The 20,560-nt window shown below is 44.3% G+C and overlaps 1 protein-coding gene across 1 annotated transcript in view; it reads left to right on the top strand.

Annotated features, from left to right (window-relative positions):
* ZBTB7A (zinc finger and BTB domain containing 7A) overlaps positions 1-20,073 on the top strand; it is an 87,063-nt gene extending 66,990 nt beyond the window's left edge. The window contains exon 3 of the mRNA XM_053299093.1: positions 7,026-20,073. Coding sequence (XP_053155068.1) covers positions 7,026-7,473 — 448 coding nt within the window. The 3' untranslated portion in view covers positions 7,474-20,073. The remainder of the gene's footprint in view (positions 1-7,025) is intronic.
* Positions 20,074-20,560: the final 487 nt, after the last annotated feature.

Below are 20,560 nucleotides of genomic sequence, written 5' to 3'. Positions count from 1 at the left end.
TTGATGGGTAATGGAGGGCAGACCCCGCCCCCCACCCGACGGAAATCCTGCTCATAGGTATGCAAGAAGCTGCCAAAAGCAGATGGGCCACCTGGATCCTTTGGGTCCAAGTGATAAGGAATTATGATACATATTCCGAGTTTTAGAACCCTGAAACTCTGAGATGCCCTCACATAGAAACATTGGAGTCAGACGCTTGGTTATTACCGGTTATTGTCTACACAGTCTTGTCAACACCGACTGGCAGTCGCTCTCCAGGGTTTTAGGCAGGAGACCTTTCCCAGCCCTACCTGGAGATTGAACCTGATACTCTACCACACTGAGCTATGGCTCCATCTACCCCACTCATTGTAGCACATGAGTACAACTCATTGTGGTTGTTTGAGGGCTAGTCATTTAGTGGGGCTTCTCTGCAAGCCTGTTGTGGATTCCATGTGGGCAGAGAGGAGTCGCCGCGCATGGCCCCTACGGGCTATTTCAAGTTGGACTGCACGTTGGCATCTTTGCCAGGCTAGACGTGCCAAAAGCAGAACGCAAGCAGAATGTTTTGTAAGACGTCCCTCTAGCTGACAAAGCCGAGTCCTCTTAATGTTCATGGGTGAGATTCCACCCATAGCTTAGTGGTAGAGCACATGCTGTGAAGGCCCGTTTTGATATCTGCTTGAAACCTGGGGGCGATTTCTGCCTAAGACTTTGGAGAGCTGATGCTGGTTTGATTTGCTGGAAGGCTGGTTCCTAAGAGGTCAGCCTCAATTAGCTGGGCAGCAGATTTGGGATGAGGCCATCACTTAGGGGTACAATATCTGTTCAATATCTATCTATCTATCTATCTATCTATCTATCTATCTATCTATCTATCTATCATATTTCTGTACCACCCCAAACCTACGTCTCTGGGCAGTTTACAACAAAAACAGAAAAGTTAAAGCATTAGTTAAAACCGATAAATGACAAAGAAATGAAAACACTTGTTAAAATAAATGACAGCAAATAGTTAAAACATTACAACAGTTTAAAACCTTAAAACAATATTTTAAAATGAAGTTAAAACTATTAAAATGGTATTTAATTAAAAGCTTGGGTGAACAGATGAGTCTTGAAAGACTTTTAAAAATTTGTCAGAGATGGGGAAGCTCTTATTTCAGCAGGGAGCATGTACCAAAGCATCGGGGCAGCAACTGAGAAGGCCTGTCCCCGAGTAGCCACCAGACGAGCCGGTGGCAACTGTAGACGGACCTCTCCTGATGATCTCAATAGGTGGTGTGGTTCGTACCAAACAGGATGTTCTCTTAAATACCCAGGGCCCAAGCTGTTTTGAGTTTTATAGGTTATAACCAGCACCTTGTATTTTGCCCAGAAACCTATTGGCAGTACCTGCAGCATATTGGCAGGACCTGCTGCAGGTTTTGGCAATACCTGCAGCATCTCCAGGTAGGGCTAGGAAAGGCTCCTGCCGGAAACCTTGGAGATCTGCTGCCCGTCAGAGTAGACCGTGCGGAGCGAGATGAGAGGAGACCATACGGAGCTAGTAGACGGTAGCTTCCTGTGTTCCTGTAATCTTGCAGAGGGGAGGCAGCGGCCTCTGTGAGATCAATTGGTCCCTTGTGACACTGAAATGAGCACACGCATCCCCCCACTCCCTCCCTCCCTCCCTCCCTCCCTCGAATGTTCTTTGGTCTGCCGTTCCGTCTCTCTCCCTCCACAAACTCTCCCAGAAGGCAGGGGCCTTTTGCATTGTAACCAGCTCTGTTGGAGTGGAGCTGTACATATCCTGCAGTGCATTACGGAGATTTATGGATAGGCGGATGGACTGCGGAGGGGAGGATAATGGATGGGCCACCCAGGGAAGGCTGCCAGCTGTGCTACTCTCCTTCCAACCCCCTTGGCTAAGTCTTAGATGAGCTGGGAGAAAGAAGGGGATGGGCGAGGACCCATTCTCCCCCAAAATGAATCCCGATCCAATCAATGGGCTTCAAACCACCACAGAAAAATAGGCACATCGAATGCTTCTCCACATTTGCAAAGATCACTCATAAAAGCAGGCCTTGGAGATGGGCTGTAATACATATTCCAGCTCAGAAGCAATTCTGCTGTCCTTGCCACTCTTGCTCTTGCTCCTCAGCCCCACCCAGAGGATAGCAAGCCTGGGCCGGACCCCACAGCCCACCGGCCCCACTATGCTCGGTATGTTCAGCCCACCCAAGAAGAGCAGATGTTGTGCCAGAGAATTGCTGTTGGGGTTACAAATATTTTTTATATCGCTTTGTAAAGCACAAAGTGGTGTACGTAGAAAAATCAATAGGATGGTTCCCTGAGCCCAGAGATCTTACAATGTAAAACAGAACACAGGGGAGGCACCAGCAACAGCCACTGGAAAGCGCCTGTGATGGGGGTTGGATAGGGACAGTTGCTCTCCCCCTGCAAAAGTTAAGAGGGCCCCCACTTTCCAAGATGGCTCTTGCCCAGTTAGTATGTGCAACTCATGCTGTCCAGGTTGAGAGTGCAGGGCCTGCTGAAGCAGCTTTGCCCACGGACCTCCCAATTCCTGGGAGTCTTCTTTGATGCGGTCAGAACCTGAGGTTGGGACTGAGAGATTAGTGTTCAAATATAGATGTTATAATAAACAATATGTTTGTGGACCCTTTATTCATTTATTACGCTGCCACCACACCAAATTAAATCCTAGTCTGGGTTTCTAACACTAACTTGGGTATTGCACCCGAGTGGTAACGTGGGGAGAAGTAAATAGGCACCGCTGAAACAGTTTTAAAGTTCTCTCATTTTAAAGTATGAGAGGAGAGCTGGTCTTGTGGTAGCAAGCATGACTTGTCCCCTTAGCTAAGCAGGGTCCACCCTGGTTACATATGAATGGGAGACTAGAAGTGTGAGCACTGGAAGATGTGCAGCGGCTCCAACCCTTAGGGGATGGAGCCACTCTGGGAAGAGCAGAAGGTTCCACGTTCCCTCCCTGGCAGCATCTCCACGATCGGGCTGAGAGAGACTCCTTCCTGCAACCTTGGAGAAGCCGCTGCCAGTCTGGGTAGACAATACCGAGCTAGATGGACCTAAGGTCTGACTCAGTATATGGCAGCTTCCTATCAGGGCTGTCCTTGGAGAGCCCTGGTGGGGGGCGGGTCCTGGGGCAAATCAGCCAGTGCGGGGGCCCCTTCCAGTTAATTCTAATGGGGGTTAAAAGAGCAGTGCCCGGGGCGGTCACCCTGCTTGCCATGCCCTAAGGACAGCCCTTCTTCCTATGTTCCAAAGAAAATCATATTATTCTTGTCCAATAGCTTCAGTGCTTTCTTATTCACAACAATGTCGGGTCAAACGCGTAATGGTTTCCCAAAGTAACAACCTTAGAACTGGCAAGACTCCATGCCATCTCTTGTGCTTCGAACTGGTATTCAAACTCAGGTAACTATATAAGATTGTGCCAGTACACCAACAAAGGCTTTGCTTTCAAGTTACTGAGGTGACTGTTTAGAAATAAGAAGCTTCTTTTGACATTCAACACCTTTACTGGGATGCAACCTCCCTGGCTGTGTATCCTGTGTAATCAACCATACACATCCAGCATTTACATTTGATAGGCAAATTTGCTCTTAGAGACCCTCACCAGAGATGCTCTCTCTAGCCCGAACCGTCCCGATCTGAACTGTCGGTTAACTCCAACTCAGTTTTATAGCCACCTGTTCACTCCATTCCAAAGCCCCTCCCTTAGGAATTATCTCAGGAGGAGGTACCTAAGGTTTAATTCCTCTTAACTGTCAGCGTTTACTAGCCAATCACCATAGGTGCGTGGCTATGCTGCAACTTCAGTTGCAGGCGAGAGGGCATGGCCTCCCTCTCTTGCTGCCCGTGGGCTTCTAAGAGGCATCTGGTGGGCCACTGTGTGAAACAGGATGCTGGACTAGACGAGCCTTGGGCCTGATCCAGCAGGGCTTGTCATATGTCCTTGTGTTCTGATGTTTCCAACTTGACCTTGTGAACTGCTGCTTGGACATGTAGCTCTTTGCTTACTGTCTCCTGCCACTTCCCAGCCCAAGGATTCCATCATCTTGGCCTCAAGGTGATGCAGTCCTTGAGCAGACCTTGAGCCCCATTCAGAAACCTTCAGTAGCAGAATGTAGTACAGCCCTTCCTGGACTGTACCACTTTGGGCTGCCAGCTGTGGATTTCATGTTTGGATGCTGCACCAAAACCTCCTTGTACAAAGAAAGCTGATATACCAGGGTAAAGGCATCAAGTTCTGATGAGCTAGCTTTTCATGAGAAAGCAAGTTTTTTATTTTACTTAAAATGTGGGACAATGTTCACAACATGCTGTTTCCCCTGCTGCATTTTGATATGGTACACTCCATGCACTGTGCCTGGACATTTGAGATCAGATTGAGTGAGATCATGCTGTAACATATAGAATCAGATTGCCAATGAATTTTCAGAGAACTCTCATTGTCTTGGGGTGGGGAGGAAAGCCCCCAGTATTGGCTAAAAGGCTTTTAGTGTGCTTTCTTCTGCATGATCCCCACTGCACATTAAGGTCATCGAGAGAGGTCCATCTCTGGATGCTGCCAGTCTGTTTGGCAGTGACTTGGGAGCGGGCCTTCTCTGAAGTCACTCCTGAGCTATGGAATGTGCTCCCTAGAGACATTCATGGTTTAACATCTTCACCAGCCTTTAGAAGAGCCCTTAGGACATACTTTTTTAGCCAGGCTTTTAGTAATCGCTGAATGTTTCATTTTGTTTTTGTTGTGTTTATTCTTGTGAACCGCCTAGAGCCTTTGGAGTCAGGGGGTATATAAAAAAATAAAATAAAATATATGTTTGTTTGAGGGGTTCTGCACCCCCTTGAAGAGTTTCAGAGACAGAAAGTATCTTTTCTGGACCAGATCATAGGTCAGGAGGGTACAGTTGAGCTCAGATCACCAAAAGTCACCCGGTCAGATAAGGCTGTTGTGGGCAGGGAAGTCTGTTATGGGATTGCCAGAGCCGAGGTGTCAGAAAAAAGGTTGCAGGGGATCTGGAAGAGCTTCAGTTGGAGCAAGGAGTAGCACCTGTGAACAGTGCACAGTGGGTGCTCTGTTATATGGGTGAAATCTAAGAACAGAAACTGACAATCCGCAAAGCAGAACGCTGGTGTTGGGGACCCACTGGGCCTGCTGTGCAATGTGAAAATACCAATAATAATAATAATAATAATAATAATAATAATAAGAAGAAGAAGAAGAAGAAGAAGAAGAAGAAGAAGAAGAAGTAAAGTGAAATGCATTGTGATTTTAGCCTGGTATTTAACTTGAATTTAGTTAACTTAATTTGTCTTATTTTATGTTGTATCTTTTTATTAATGTTGTGAGCTGCCCCAAGCAGTAGTGTGCTGTAGGGGCAGGATATAAATATTTTAAATAAAAATAAATAAATACATAAATAAATAATAGCCACCCCATAACAAATTGTTCTCTGGGCAGCTCAAAAAAAAACTAACAATAAAAACATCCAATTAAAACACTTAAAACAAAACAAATTACAAAAGAAAATACAAAATATAATACAAAACATTTTTAAAACGTGTTGTTGTTTTTTAAAAAATCAATTTTTAAAAGCCTGAGAAAACAGAAAAGTCTTCACCTGGTGTCTAAAAGAACAAAGTCATGACACCAGGCAAACTCACTGAGGAGGCTATTCCATAGATGGGGTGCCACCACTGAAAAGGTCCTCTCCCTAGTAGCTCATTTGGCAGGGGTGCTGTGAAAAGCAGCCTGGAAGATGTAGCATGACGGAAGCTGTGGAATGACTTGAAACAATCTCCAGGCGGTTGTGCAGCACTACTTCCATTGGAAACGATGGAAACTTTCACTTTACGCAGCAGCCCTGGCGGGTTCCTAACACTAACACTTCGCTGCGTGGAGTGTCGGCCAGTAAGAGGAAGTTTGTCTAGGGACAGGGAAGGGAAATGACCAATCATGGCAGCGAGCGGGTAGCGCACTGCGGAAGCAAAGAGTTGCAAAAGCAACTTGGGCCTCAAGGGAAGCTGTGGTTTTAAATGAGGATATTTATTTATTTAAAATATTTCTGTCCTGCCCCTTCTGGCACAATGGGGTGGCTTATAATAAAAGCATAAAATATATAATAAAATTATATTTTATGCTTATAATAAAAGCATAAAAGAGTAAAAGAGAATAAAATACAACAAATCATCCTAAAACAAAGAGAGCAGATAATATAAGATACAGTGGCTTGAGGAGGAGAGCTCCAACACATCTGTGGGAAGGTCCACCCATGTGGACCATGTCACCCATCGCTGGGGTGAGAGTAGGGTGATGGAGGTGGGAGGAAGCCCCAGTGGAGTGGGACCAAAGCGCTGAAGGAACCGTGGTGGTGGAATGTGACAGGAGGCAGACCAACAGAAACTGCAGAATAGATAGGAATGCTGAGGAAGGGAGAGATGTTTTCTCCCGCTCTCAGAACACTAGACCCAGAGCTTACCCCATAAAACTGATTGCTAGTCAATTTAGGACTGACAAAAGGAAGTACTTTTCACACGGCGCACAATTAATCTATGGAATTCTCTACCACGAGATGTGGTGATGGCCACCAACTTGGATGGCTTTAGAAGGGACTTAGGCAAATTCATGGAAGACAGGTCTATCAATGGCTACTAGTCTTGAAGGCTTTTGGTTACCTCCAGGTTCAGAAGTAGGATGCCTCTGAATACCAGTTGCAGGGGAGCAGTGGCAGGAGAGGCGTCATGCTTTCATCTCTTGGTTTGTAGGCTTCTCAGGAGCATCTGGTGGGCCACTGTGGGAAACAGGATACTGAACTAGTTAAGGCCTTGGGTCTGATCCAGCAGGGCTGTTCTTATATACTGGGGCAGCCCAGAAGACAGGGTGAAGACCTCGCTATTCCCCAGGCTGCACCTGGAAGTATTTATAAGTCAGGTTGAGAACCAATGAGCTGACTAGATGGATGAAGCAATGCCTGTGCAATTGTCACCTCATGGGTCTTCCTCTTCCCTGTCTTTTCCCACAGGCAGGACAAACTGAAGGTCCACATGAGGAAACATACCGGCGAGAAGCCCTACCTGTGCCAGCAGTGTGGGGCAGCTTTCGCCCACAACTACGACCTGAAGAACCACATGCGTGTCCACACGGGCCTGCGCCCTTACCAGTGTGACAGCTGTTTCAAGACTTTCGTCCGATCCGACCACTTGCACCGGCACCTTAAAAAAGATGGCTGCAATGGAATCCCTTCCAGAAGGGGGCGCAAGCCCCGGGTGAGAGATGTGGGCGGCATGCCCACCCCGGCCGCTAACCCCGAAGACGGAAGCTTTGTAAAGGAGGAGGCACAAGAGGAGGCCGTCACGCCGCAGGATGGCCCAGAACAGCACTTTGAAGATAGCTCTAATGCCGAAGCGGCGTCAGGAAGTTTGAATGTAGCGGGGGGGTCATCTGAGGGTAACACACAAGGACTCTCCTAAACCAAAAAGAAGGTGTCACAAAATCTAGTTATAACTTTCCTCCAGTTCCTCTTGGAAAAAAAATGGTTTCCTCACCCTTTTTGGGAAAAAAAATTAGCCTTATAGGTCTATAATATATCTCTGTTTGTGATCTTCCCGTAATAACCAGTTATTCTAACCTCTTGTAGCCACGGATTTTTTTAAAGCCCCCCCCCCCCGAAAAAAGATGTTTAGAAAGTGGCCAGGGGTAGGGGTTGGGCAGATGTCTATAAAACATGAAATTAAGCTTCCAGAGTTTTAGTTTGTTAAAGTTTTAAAACTATATATATATATACACACACAACACACACACATATATAAGATATATTGGAGATGTTTTCTATTTTAGTAAGCTGAATGTTCCAAGGGAACTAACAGGGAAGTCAGTGTATTTGCTACCTTCAGAAATGGAGGGAGCTTTAAAAACAAATTTCTTCCTTTCCCCCTTCCCTCGCCCCCAGCCTGAAGTGCTCATTTTACTTTCTGTGACTGTCTGTGGGGAAGTTTGTATCCTTCTTTGAGTTTCAATCCGATTGTTTCTTCAAGTCTGTTGGGCTAGAATTGCAGGCCCGTTTTTTAAATTATAGCCAGTGAATAATGTTGAGCAGAGATTGGGAGGGCTTTGAGTTTCCTGAGGATCCCTGTTAACTCCTTATGCAAATCCATATTTGAATTATTTTGACCACTTCCTTGTGAGCCATAAAGGAGTCAGCAGCCCACACTGCTTGTTCGCAAAATCTTGTGGGGGATACAATTCCATCCAATAAATCCCAAACTCAGAAGACCCCTGCCCTGCCCTGCCCAGCCCAGCGTAACTGCACTGTGCTTTCTGAAAGGCCCAGTGAAGCTGCACTGTGCTATCTGAATGGTGCTCCCCTTGCTCTCTTGGGGAGAGGTTTAAGTGAAGCTCTTCAGTGATTTCTCCCTGTGGCACAGTGGTGGTGATAGTGGTGGACTGGGTCCACCATCTCCACCCTGAGGGCCCTGGGAACTGTCGTTCTGTAAAGAAGTTCCAAGATGCCTCCCCCCACAAACCTGGGATTCCCAGGTTCCTTGAAGGAACCTATGACAATTTAACACTTAAAGTGTTCCGCTTCAATTGCAGTTCTAAGCTCACTTACTTGGAAGTAAGTCCCATTGAAATCAGTGGGCCTTACTTCTGAGTAAATGTGGGTGGGTCCGCACGGTTAGGGTGTTTCACCCCTTGCCCGTGGATGCAATTCTCAAATAACTTCCTTTGGAGGAATTCTGCTGAAAGCAATGGGATTTCTCTCATATGCATTTGTTCATTAATTGCAGCTGGAATGGGCCCCTTGGCGTATGAATTTTAAACTTGATTGTCTAGTTACTATTCTGAAGTAGTTTGAATGAATTTAAAAACTCTTCTCTGCATTTCAGTAGCCAGCAGTATTTTGCTGGATGCTGCTGACTTTGATGCGCCTTCTGATATCTTTGTCAGCTAAAAGTTCATCGTTAGTATCACCGGGTTGATAAAATGAAACCAAATTCTGAGGTCATTGGGGAAAGTTACCATACAAAAGTTGGGGTTAAACTACTGCAATTTTTTTACTAAACTCAGTGCTTTGAGTTTAATAAGCTTCCCATACAAGATTTGTTGAAGGGTGTCCCATTTTGCGAACATACTTTGCTCTGTACTCCTAACAGGATGTTGCCTGGAGAAGTTGTCCTCTTCCAACATTTCCTTGCGTCCTTTTAGAGACGTTCTGGCGTCGGTCCCAGTTTGAAGAGGTGACTCTAAATTTTCCAGCATCTTTGGCCTAACTAGAAACCCAAGTAGACACTCCAGAAACTGTCCAAAATGATCACAACCAATGAACTTGCTATATAAAGTTCCATTTTGACTAGGCCAAACTCCTAGGCTGTAGGCTGCTGCAGCCAGGAGTTAGGCCTCCATCAGCACCTCCTGCAACTCCCTGAGCTGGGCAAAGTGGGATCTTTGAAACACAATTCCAAGAAAATAAATTGTTCTGGAGGAGTGGGGAGAATGCTGTGCCTTAAAATCTCTAGGGAGAGAGTTCACGAGCACCTCAGGCTTGGAGGTTTGTCCTTCGTCAGATGGGCACCTGCTTCTTAATGCCCTGAGACTCTGTGGGAAGCAACATCTCACCTGTGGAGAGGGACAATGCATGTGATTGCCTGAGGATATGGCGGCACCAACCCTTGGTGGTGGCACGGGGAGGGAGTCTCTGAATCCGAATGGCCCCCATGTTTACAATCGCTCTCCCTTCTGTCTGGCGAAGTACAATTCCCTCAGCATTTCCTTCTTCCCCCAGCCCCCAATTCCCTCTTTTGGTACCACATATATGTGGGGTTGGTCCTTGTTATATGGATGGCAAAACACTTAGCACAAGATAAACGAGTACTCAGTAACCCATTATATCGAAAGTGTTTGTTTTGCAAGCAAGACAAGCATCCATAATTCCTACCCAGGCCTTCAGCTTTTGAGATGTTTCCATGGCCTGCATTGCATTGAGGTTTCTAGCCCAGTTTTGGGGGGTGACCCACTGAATCCCGTTCCCCCACCTATGTAGGAGTAGCCACCTGCAGTTAAAGCAGTGGTTGTATCAGGTTTCTAAAAAGGCACAGAAGCTCCCACTAAGCTAAAGAACCAAGGACATCTTTTAGCCATTTCAGAGTTTTATTAAATGCACAGTTTAAAAATGACATAAAGAGAAAGAGAGATATTAGTCCTTTATTTTGCAAGCACTTTTTGAGAGTTCTTTTTTAATTTAATATTAAAAAGGTGAACCGTTTTGGCCGAATGTAATTTGAATAGGGAGTGTGTGTGTTTTGTGAGAGGCGTGGGGCAGGGGGAGTTAAAAATGGGACTTGGGTGGGAAGATTGATGTTTTATTTAATACAGAAAAAGCAATAAAAAAACCACAAAAAAAATAAGATTAGAAACAAAGAAGTCTTAGCACTTTGAAATGGAACGGGTACTTTGAAATCACTTTATCTTAATTTAAATATATATATATATATTAAAAAGAAAGAAAAAGAATATGTTTACACGTCGAAACCATCTTCTATGGAAAGAAATTTATTGTTGTTTGTTGTTTTTATTAAAATGATTCCGAAAATTGAATTTATTTTTGTAAGAGAAAAACAAAATGTATATATATCTATATATTGAGAGAGCGAGAGAGACTTAAATGGAATCCACTGTTTTGGTTTGCGGATTAATACGGAAACAAAATACGGGAGGATTGATGTTAATTAGATTCTGTGACACAGCAAAATTAAAAACAAACAAACAAACCCTCGGAAGTGATTTGCACTTCGAAAAAACATAAAATATAAAAAATGGAAGCTTGAATTTTTAGGCAGGAATCATGGGTTTATTTTATGTATGGTTTTCCCCCCCCCCCTCTTCTCTTTTTTAATTTTCTTTCTTTTCTTTTTTTTAAAATGTCTTATAGCCAGTGCTGGCCTGTATGTTTTCCAGTTAGTTTTCCCACCACCCAATCCCCACCCCGGCACCTTCTTCAACTAAAGGGGGTTTAGACAAATTAGTTTCCTGACCCCCTCCCACTCCAGATTCCCCTGCCCCCATGACTTTCTGTTGCTGGGGGATTTGATCAAGACAGAGTTGGAGAGGAGCTGAGAATACACTTCTCCACTGGATGTCTGTCCAAAGATTATTCTGGTGACCAGGCTGTAGATGCAAACACCCTACTCCTGTGCACATAAATATCTCCTCCAAATAATTTTTATGAATTTGATTTTTGACCAGCTCGCTTTCACATCAACTAGGAAAGAGATGCCAATGCATAATGAATTGGAGAGCCAGAAATTTAATCACCATCCCATTTCCTGTGGGACATGAGAGACCTTAGAAAGCGATAGGAGGCCAGATGTGGAAAGACAGCACAAGGCCCTACTTGAATGTTTTCTGTAAAAAGCATTCTCTGCTTTTGTATTTTGGTGAGTGGGCAGCTGCTGGATACAAAGATTTTGGCAAACACGAGGTTGTGAATTGGAGCAGATCCGCTTTAAAAAGATGGCACAGCTTCTGGATCATCCCATGTCCATATCCAGAAGTGGGTGCAAAGACCTTGTGATCCCTTAACTCTCAGAAAGTATTTCTAATCACGTCTCTCGCAAACGCCCTGGGGTTTTAAAAACTGAATAATGTGCTTGACCAAATGATTGTGCTCCTCTCCCAACTCTGCCCCTCTTTGATCTGTCTTCCCTGTCTACCACCAATCTGGCTTATGGAAAGAAAACTGAAGGAGGTCCCGGGGACTTGGGTGGATGGATCGGGTCCCGCCACCACCACTTCACTCTCCTTCTCTTCCACAGAGATCCCTGGCTTAGCACTGACTAAACTATTGCATATGCAAAAACTAGTGTGGACTTTGTAAATAGATAGCTACATGAAGTTCTTTATTGTAATCAAAAGTTGTGGTATCTCTTCCAGTTTGTTTTACACCTTTGTCTCCACCCACAACTGTTCATGTTTTGTGTTTTCTCTCTCCCCCTCCCTCCAAAGTCACCTCCAACCCTCAAAGGTGGGGGGGAGCCTTTCCTCCCTCTCCCCACTGCCCAAAACGGACACTGTAAAGATTTCTCAACAAAGTCAGGGATTTTTTTATTGTAGGGATGAGAGAAAATTTGAGCACCATAAGCCTGATAAGAAATAGCCAACCCTTTTCTGCCCCAACCATTCCCCAGCTCACTTGTCCCTGTCTATCATATCCAATTTGCTTTTTGAGTCTGAAGTGGCCCACTTTGTGAATTCACACAATGGCTGGGAAACAGTGAAAGGTCGTTTTAGCCGTTTTAGAACCAGCTTGTTTTCCTGCGTTGAAATTGGTGTCTCAGAGGGGACGGGCCATTGGGCTAGATTGGCTTTCCTTGCTGAAGCTCCCACAGATTCTAGAATCTCTGTGTATCATTCCTTTGAGTCTCAGTAAAATGGCCTACTAACAAAAGATTGGGCTTGACCCCGTAGATTTGGCCCACCCACCAACTGGTCTGATAAACCAAGCACCGTCTGCTTGCAAGCATGTTCTCCTACATGTTCTTTCACCTTCCATTTCCCATCTTAGAGTTTGTCCGTTTCAGTCTTTAGAGTTAGGTATGCTAGCTGACCGGGGTACCATGTGGGGCATAGCCACCCTACAATGTAAGCTGGTTTAACAGGCATATCCTCCTTCCAAAGAGTCCTGGGAAGGGCAGCTTCTGTCCAGGGAATCTCTTAACAGACAATTTTGCACCTTCAACAACCTACAGCTCTCAGGATTCTTTGGGGGGAGTCATGCCAGTTCAGCTGCTATTAAGCCAATTCAGGTTTTTAGTTAGAACTGTCCTTTCTCCACCCCTCCTGTACTGTTTTCCTGAACAGAGATACCGCACCTTGTTCATAATGAGCGTTTCCCTTTCGGGGGGGGGGGATTCAATGCGCAAGACTTGGGAGTGGGGCTCAGCTTCAAGCATCGGTGCTGGCAACACTTTAACACAAGCCTTGATGTGTTTGCACTAAAAAGAGAGAGAATTGTGTACCTTCTCCGTGTAGGGAGGCCCTCGCCTCTGAATACGTTCTGCCTTAACCTTCGTAATCTCCCTTTGTACAAGCGACGATGAAAAAAGGATATCTTTGCATGCAGGGTCCCCTTCCTTGAATCACATACTGTATATAAAGCATTTGATTAATTTTTTTAAAGTTTTATTTTTAAAGAAAAATATGCAGGTTGTGATAAAGTGTTGCCAAAGAAACTGTTGATTTTTACCACATTTCAGGAAGAAGAAAAAGCTTAACTTCTGAATGACATCAACAACAAAATACAGATACAAATTTTTTCCCCTTTACTGGCTTTCTTTTTCTTTTTTTACTTGATGTCCAACCAGCTGTCAATGTAATATCAGTCAAGAGGTTGATGCTCTGCTTTTCAGAGTATGTGTGTCTTCTCCGTTTGTTTCTTCTGCAGCTTTTTGAGGAGTGGTCTCTCCATGCCAGTTTTGCTGACCTTTGACTTGCTGTAATCAGAATCTTGGAAAACATTGCAAAATTCATCTGGGATATGATTGGGATGAGACGGGGTGGAGGAGAGATCATGGGAATAGAAAGGATTCTATCTGGCGGGTCAAGGGATGAATAAAGATTCCACCAGAGATTTGCAGGGTTGTGCAATTTGGAGAGGCAAAATATTGTTTTGCATCTCCAGATAGGAAGCATCTCTAGCAGCGGAGGTAGGACACCACTTTCCTATTGCCTACCGGAGTCCCTGGCTTGGAAGAAAAACACGTCTTGGACACACAAACTCTGTTCTTGCCTTTGATCCTGTCACAGAATTTCATGACCTCCAGCCCCTCTGGGCCTTTATCTGTAAGCTGCTCCCTTGACGGTCCTTCTGCAGGCAGCCAGCATTGGGCTTCTTCCAAAGCCGTATAATCCATGTGAATGTAAACAAGAGAGGTTGTGAAGGGGTTCAAGGTCAAGGGGGCAGCTGTATTGAGAACAGTTGGATAGGGTCAGAGGGAGGGCAGTTTGGCGTCCAGTTGATGAGATTAGAAATGGCAAATTTCTAGCATATTCTATAAATTATATAATGCACTCTACTCTCTCTGGGTTGGGAGATGGGTCTTGTCATGGGATGGTGGCATTTGAAACCAAGGGTACAACTTGTTGTGACCCAGAGTGGGGAGTTGGCAGAAGCTTATGGATGGGAGAGTGGAGTGCCTTCTAAGGTTTCCTGAATATTATTCTGTAACCATGACATGTAGCGTTCCCCCTCCCCCCATCCCCTGCTATGGAATTTTTGTCCATTGCGCCCATCCCATTTTTGCTATTTTTCAAAAATGCTGGATCCTCTGACAAGACCCTCCAGTTCTAAGCATCACGGCCATATAAAATATTCTCCTCCCTTAAAAAGCCAAGAGAACTTTTGAGAATTTCTCAGTCCAGTTGGGAAGATGAACAAGATACCCAGGACCAAGTTTCACAGGTTTATGGCCACCCTGGTTTCCACCTCTGGGGTGGGAAGTGGAGTGTCTTCTCAAAGCATGGCAAATGGTTGACTTACCCCATGTCCATCACTTGGTTATGGTCTTGGACTTCAGAAAAGAAGCCCGGATTTGGGGAAGCTGCATCAGCACCACCCCATCCCATCCCAACCCCACCAAAAAAGAAAGGAAAAGGAAAAGGGGGGGGAAAGCCTTATACATTAAAGGAGGATACAGCATATTGAAAAAGTTAAGGACTTTCCTTCTTTGCACTAATGCTGCCCCATTGGGGAAATTGTTCTGTTGCACTTTTTAAAAAGAAAAGCTTTTGGAAACTTTTGCATGGGCAAAAGACGACAGGGACTTTGGAAGGCTTTTAGGTCGCAAATGGATGTATGGAAAGGGATTTTCCCTACAAGAAAGGGGCTTCCTTTTTTTATCCCCCTACCCCTTTAGAACCTATCCTCTTTATCCTTACTTCCCTTTCCACCCCCAAACATTTCATAAATAGTTGTAAGAAATAGTCTTTTAAATTGGATGAGTCAGCCGGGGAGGGTCCATTTGCAGGGAGCTCCCTGTTTTCTGGATTAGATTTGGTGCGTTCTTCTCATCCTTCTTCAGACACAGTTCTTCTCTTCTGCAGGAAAGACCCAAGGCGCAATCCCTCGGTGTGCATTCTACTCTGTTCTATGAGTACCAGCTTGTTGATTTCAGTCTCATTCTCTTTCTGCTCCCAATTTTTTAGCTTGCTTAGAAAGTTCTCTGTTCATCCATCAACCAGCTTTGGTATTCTCCCCAGGACAGGCAGCCCTTCTGCTATTTAAAATGGATCTATATCTATATATTTATATTTTCAGCATATGCCGAAAGCTTTATTTAAGTTAAGAGGAATACTTACCTTTTTAAAAAATAAAATTAAATTAAAAATTATTTTTCAAAGAGCATTTCAAAGAGCATTTTGTTTAGTTGTCCACATGCTTCCTTAGGTGAGTACTTGTTTAAAGAAGCCCTTTTATCCTGTGGTGAATGTTAATAAGATGATATACTGAAGCTATGTTTTCTAAGAAAAAAGAGACAGTTTAATTCTGGGAGTGGGTCTTAAAACTCTTGTCCCCTTTACCAAAAATCTAATTATTTGGATACAGGGACGATAAAAGGAGAGATTACAGATATGGGCCACTTTTCATATGTCTTTATTGCTATTATTATTGTTGTTATCTATAAAGAGAATAATCTATCCAGAGCACTCAAAGTTCTTTTTTTTTTAAGAAACAAACCATAAACAACTAATCTACTTGTTGAGTGAGGTGGATAAAGCACAGAAAAGACATTCCATGGATTGTATGTTTGATAATTCTTTGCTAGAAAAAATTGAAAAGTTTGGGAGATGAGTACAAATATATATATATATATATAAAAATATAAATATAAAATGCACTTTTGGGGGGGCTTAAAATAAATAAATAAATAAATAAATGATTAGAAAGATGCAACAGTTCTTTCATTCATGTATATGACCCACTTTTTAATTCATAATCCTTATATTTGATCGCAATTTTTTTAATTGCTCCAAAAAGTTTGGTATTCCAAACTGAAGAGGTGAGAGAAAGATCCAAAGAACTATTTAGGAGGCAGGGGAGATCTGATCGATGTCTGACTCAGATTTTTGACGTGTTTCCCTTGAACAGCAGAATTCACTTGTCAATTCACAAAATCAGTTTGCAAAGGCCTTCTCCGTTGTTCATCACGTGGGGTGGGCTTCTGTTCAAGAAGCACAACCGCAAAGTTCCCTTGTGGGCATGGTAGTCCTTTGGGTCCCAGCCAAAGTGGCAAAGTAGCTTCTGTGTGGCTAAGAAATGAGTTAGAACTATGGGTAAAAACTGAAGCCTGCTGGTTCCCGCTGAACATCCTTCCTCAGAAATCTGTTTTGAGGTTGCACCCAATCTAATTTTGCAGCGAGTCAACGGAGGGTCCTGTTCACACATGAGATTATTTCTGAAAAAACACCAAAGCCGCTCATATTTTTGAATACATCCACACAATGAGTGGCTTCATGCATAATGCAGCAAATAAGTAGGTGATCGCTGCTGATTCCCGCCAGGAATGTGTTCCCACTACCACCGCCATTTTTGTGATATCTGAAGCTGCCATTTTTGGGTGGAGAATGTCAGTAACCTACCTCAGCCTGACTTTGTCAAGCCAATTTCAGATGTCTGGTCCAGAATGCTGGGCTGAGGTGCGTAACTGACATTTTTCTCTCACTGGCTTCAGCAGTCACAAAAACGGTAGCGGGAACACCTACCCAGTGGGAACTGACAGTTCTCCCGTACTTACGTGCTGCGTTGTGTGCAAAGCTTCCCATCGTCTGAATGGAAACTTGTGAATCTCACTTCTCTGTGTATTTCAGGGGCTAGTTTTTGATATGTGGGTGTGACTGCAAAACTGATCCACAATTTGCCATTTTGCAGGTGCTGGAGTCATCCCTGCAAAAAATGGGCCTTTAGGAGTGATTTTTATTTGGTCCTGCAATGTTTTGCTTTGGCACATGGGTTTTTGATGTGGCAACCTGATCTTGTGAATTGTCTGCTGCTTAGGCAAGGTCCCAGCTTGCTTCATACTGGCTTAGGATGTTTTTTTCAAGATGCAGTGAGACATGAGCTAGCTGCACACTGGGGCATTCGCAGGGCCGTGGGGCTACTGCCTCCAAATCCACTTGTAACTTTGTGCCACGTGGATGTGCTCAGATGCCCAAGTTGGGGTATGGAGCGGAAACTGCTTGAAACTGCCTTTGAGGGGTGACTCCCTAACATAGCAGTTGGCAAAAGCAGCCCTAAGGCTACAGTCGTCTACATACTTACTTGGGAGTAAGCCCCTTTAAGCTCATTAGGACTTACTTCTGTGTAAATGTGCATATGTCTGGGTTGTACATTATAGTTTTGATCCCATTCACTTGCCTTTCCCCCTTGCAACCTGAGGTCTAATGGCGCCAGGCACTCACTCCCATCTGGAATTCTCTCTTCAGACCTCTCCACAGAAGAGGTTGCCAAGAACTTTGCTTTCCATTGTGCCGCTGGCGTATGGATCTGAGAGAACAGGACAGGAGCCCGAGTTCATTGCCTCCGCACGGCTCTTCTTTGCACAGTCCTCTTCCTTGGGTGGGCAGATGATGTCGGTTTCCTCTCCCTCTTTTCCCCAGTCCAAGCCAACCCCAACATCCCCATGGCCTTTGTATGTACTCCCAAATGCAACTGGCACAAATTCTTGCACTTTTGTGGCATCATGGTGCCAGATGTAGCCTTGCCCAACCCAATCTCAAATGGCTAACCATTCCATGGAAAAATGAGAATGTTCTTTCCCTGCCCTTAAATAAATTGCTTTGATCTCTTCCCACACACCCAGTTGTTAGATCTGGAGAAGGATGCTAAGGAGGGTGAAAAATGAGGGTCGGGAGAGGCTGACAAAGAGGTACAAATTCATAAAGTAAGTATTCCTTGTTTAGTTATTGTCTTCCTCATCCCCCCACCCCCCATGAATCTTCTCTAGCTTGACTGTGTAGGGCAGAAGATAGAGGTGTTTTTTAATTCCCTGGCTCCTGATTGGTTTGCGGGAGAAGGGAGGAATCTTTGGACAGGGCCTCTCACTGTGGCTCCTAGTTGGATCCTAAGTCATAGGCAGAAGATGACCAGACTCTATTGACCCCTTTCAACTCTGGGACATTTTTTTATAGCTTGGAAAGAATTCTCTTTCCAAAATCCTAGCGTATAATCAAGCCATGAGGTTCTTCAACGTGCTTCTGAAAGCACTGGAAGAAGGAAGCCATTTTCTCCCGATTCCGCTGTGCCTCGCAACTTTGCTCTAATTAACTCTGGCTCGTATCGGACAGGTTCCCTCTGGAGAAGAGTTGGGACTATCATCATGGCGGTGCTATTTGTCTGCCCAATTTCTTTCCCCTGGATTGGAACCAGTGAGCCTCCTGGTAGCCAGACAGTTCCCATGTTCTATGGTCCTGCTCCATCTGAGATAAATCCTTGAATAAGAAAGGCGGGTGAACCTCTTGTCACAATGAGAGGTTAAGAGTGCAAACCAAAGACAGACCAAGTGTGTTTGTGGAGGATTATTGAAGATTATGGTTGAGACATGTCCCTAATATTTTAATGTCCCTAAAAACTGATGGAAAGTGTCTTCGTGCAAAACATTGGGGATGATATGATGTAATTGTAGGTCCCTATCTATATAGTAGGGCTTCTCATATTTCAGCCCCCAGATGTTGTTGGTCTACAGCTCCCAACATCTTGGGAGACCCAAGGTTGAAAACCCTACTATATACAATGGGCAACATATTTATTGCAACTTTAAATTTAGTAAGACCCCCCCCCCCACAGCCCCGCCATCAGGGCAGCAGGTCTGTTCACCTTAATGAAAACTGTCTTAGGAAATTTCAAGCCTCCCTACATAACTATGGCTTCTCTCCCACTTCTCTCCCTCAACGGAGTGAAACTGGTGATAAACTTTGAGATAAGTAACAAAGGAATTTCAGTGTCCTTAAACTAAGGAATGTCTTCCCAACACACTTATCCTGATTTGAAACTTGTTTAGCTGCCCAAGAGAACCCTAGAAATTATTATTCTTTGTTGCCCAAGGGTTTTTTCACAAAACTACCGCTCTCAGGGTTAAGTACATGTGAGCAAATTTCCTTAGGAAAGCTGTGGTTGTTTCAAAACTCTGATACTTTGAAGGACAGATGTAGCCTCGCCACTAACAATTCTGTGTTTCCACTCACAGAATTCCAGTTCTGTGTCCTCACTCACAGAATCTCCCAATCCAGTATCTGCCGTGTATACTTCTTGGCCCAAGATGGCTTTCTCCCACCTTCTGTGTGTGTCAAAACTAACTATGTCTTTCTGTGGTGAGTGCAAATATTTTCCCTTTCTCTAGAAAACAAAATAAAACCCCTAAGCTCAAAGCAAGAAGCTGCTTTTTCAGCTTACCTGTTTGTCTGCTCCCTTCACACTGAATCATCTTTTGGAGCAAGATTTTCCTCATTGGATTCTTCAATGCACTCTTTCCTGCAGTAAGTACGCAGGCCTGTTCTCCCCACCACCTGCACAAATTTTCTCTGAAGATGCTAATAGATCCTGTGGACACAGGAGCTAGGTCAGGTTTTCTCTCTGCTGGGAAACATCTATTTCTCTCCTACTGTTCATATTCTTCCTCTCTGTGTCTTTTTCTCTCTCTCCCCGTATTCCTTGACTGCTGTAGAAACCCGCTTGAGGAAAGTTAATTCAGGAAGGGTTGAGAATTTGTTGGGAGGCCTTGGGATTTTCTCATATTAAATTTTTAAAAATGTATTTTTGATGGACACCCAGGTCACAGTATCCAACACTAATTTCAGGCTTGGGATGAGAGAAATATCTTCTCTTTCCCTGGATCTCTTGTGTTTGTTAACAGAACAGCAAGAATTTACAAAAACAAGAAAAAGAGTTGCATTTGATTTTCTTCTATTGTTCAGGATTGGTTGTTGACTAAAATCAAATCAATTGTATGTTCTTTTCCATATATTGTACTGTAATAGAGAACTGTTCATTTTTTGCACTAATAGATTTCTTTTCTCTCGAATATCGGCCTGGTCTCCATTTACTTGTCTTTTTTCTTTTCTCATACCTAAGCAACTAGGACGACCCTTCCATGAGGCGAGGTGTGGTGGTTGTCTCAGGCAGCAAATTATTAGGGCACCAGCGAGGCAGCAAAATACCCATTGAGCAAAGTATCTTGGCTCTTTTAAAAAGGGAAGGGTTGGGAAGAGGGGGTGTGCATTTGTCACCCTGCCTTAGCCACACAGAGAACTTGAGCCACAGCTGTGAGCAACTATGGGTTTGGATGGTCTTCTCCAACCGCTGGGTGGTATCACCTTTTGATTGCTTACTTGCAAACACTTCCCAGACCCTGGCATCGATGCAGATGATATTGCAGCTGCTGATGGAATTGGAGCCACAAGCCTCAGCCCCATTTAGGATTGTTTAGTAGTAGAGTATTATTGGAGCTGTCACTCAAAAGAATGATAGTAAATTGATCATTTGAGTTTTAGAACATGGATTGAGCATTT

This window comes from Hemicordylus capensis, chromosome 2, assembly GCF_027244095.1.
Source record: "Hemicordylus capensis ecotype Gifberg chromosome 2, rHemCap1.1.pri, whole genome shotgun sequence".
NCBI lineage: Eukaryota > Metazoa > Chordata > Lepidosauria > Squamata > Cordylidae > Hemicordylus > Hemicordylus capensis.
Note: the sequence above shows the minus strand (reverse complement) of the source record. Positions and strands in the feature narration are given on the sequence as shown.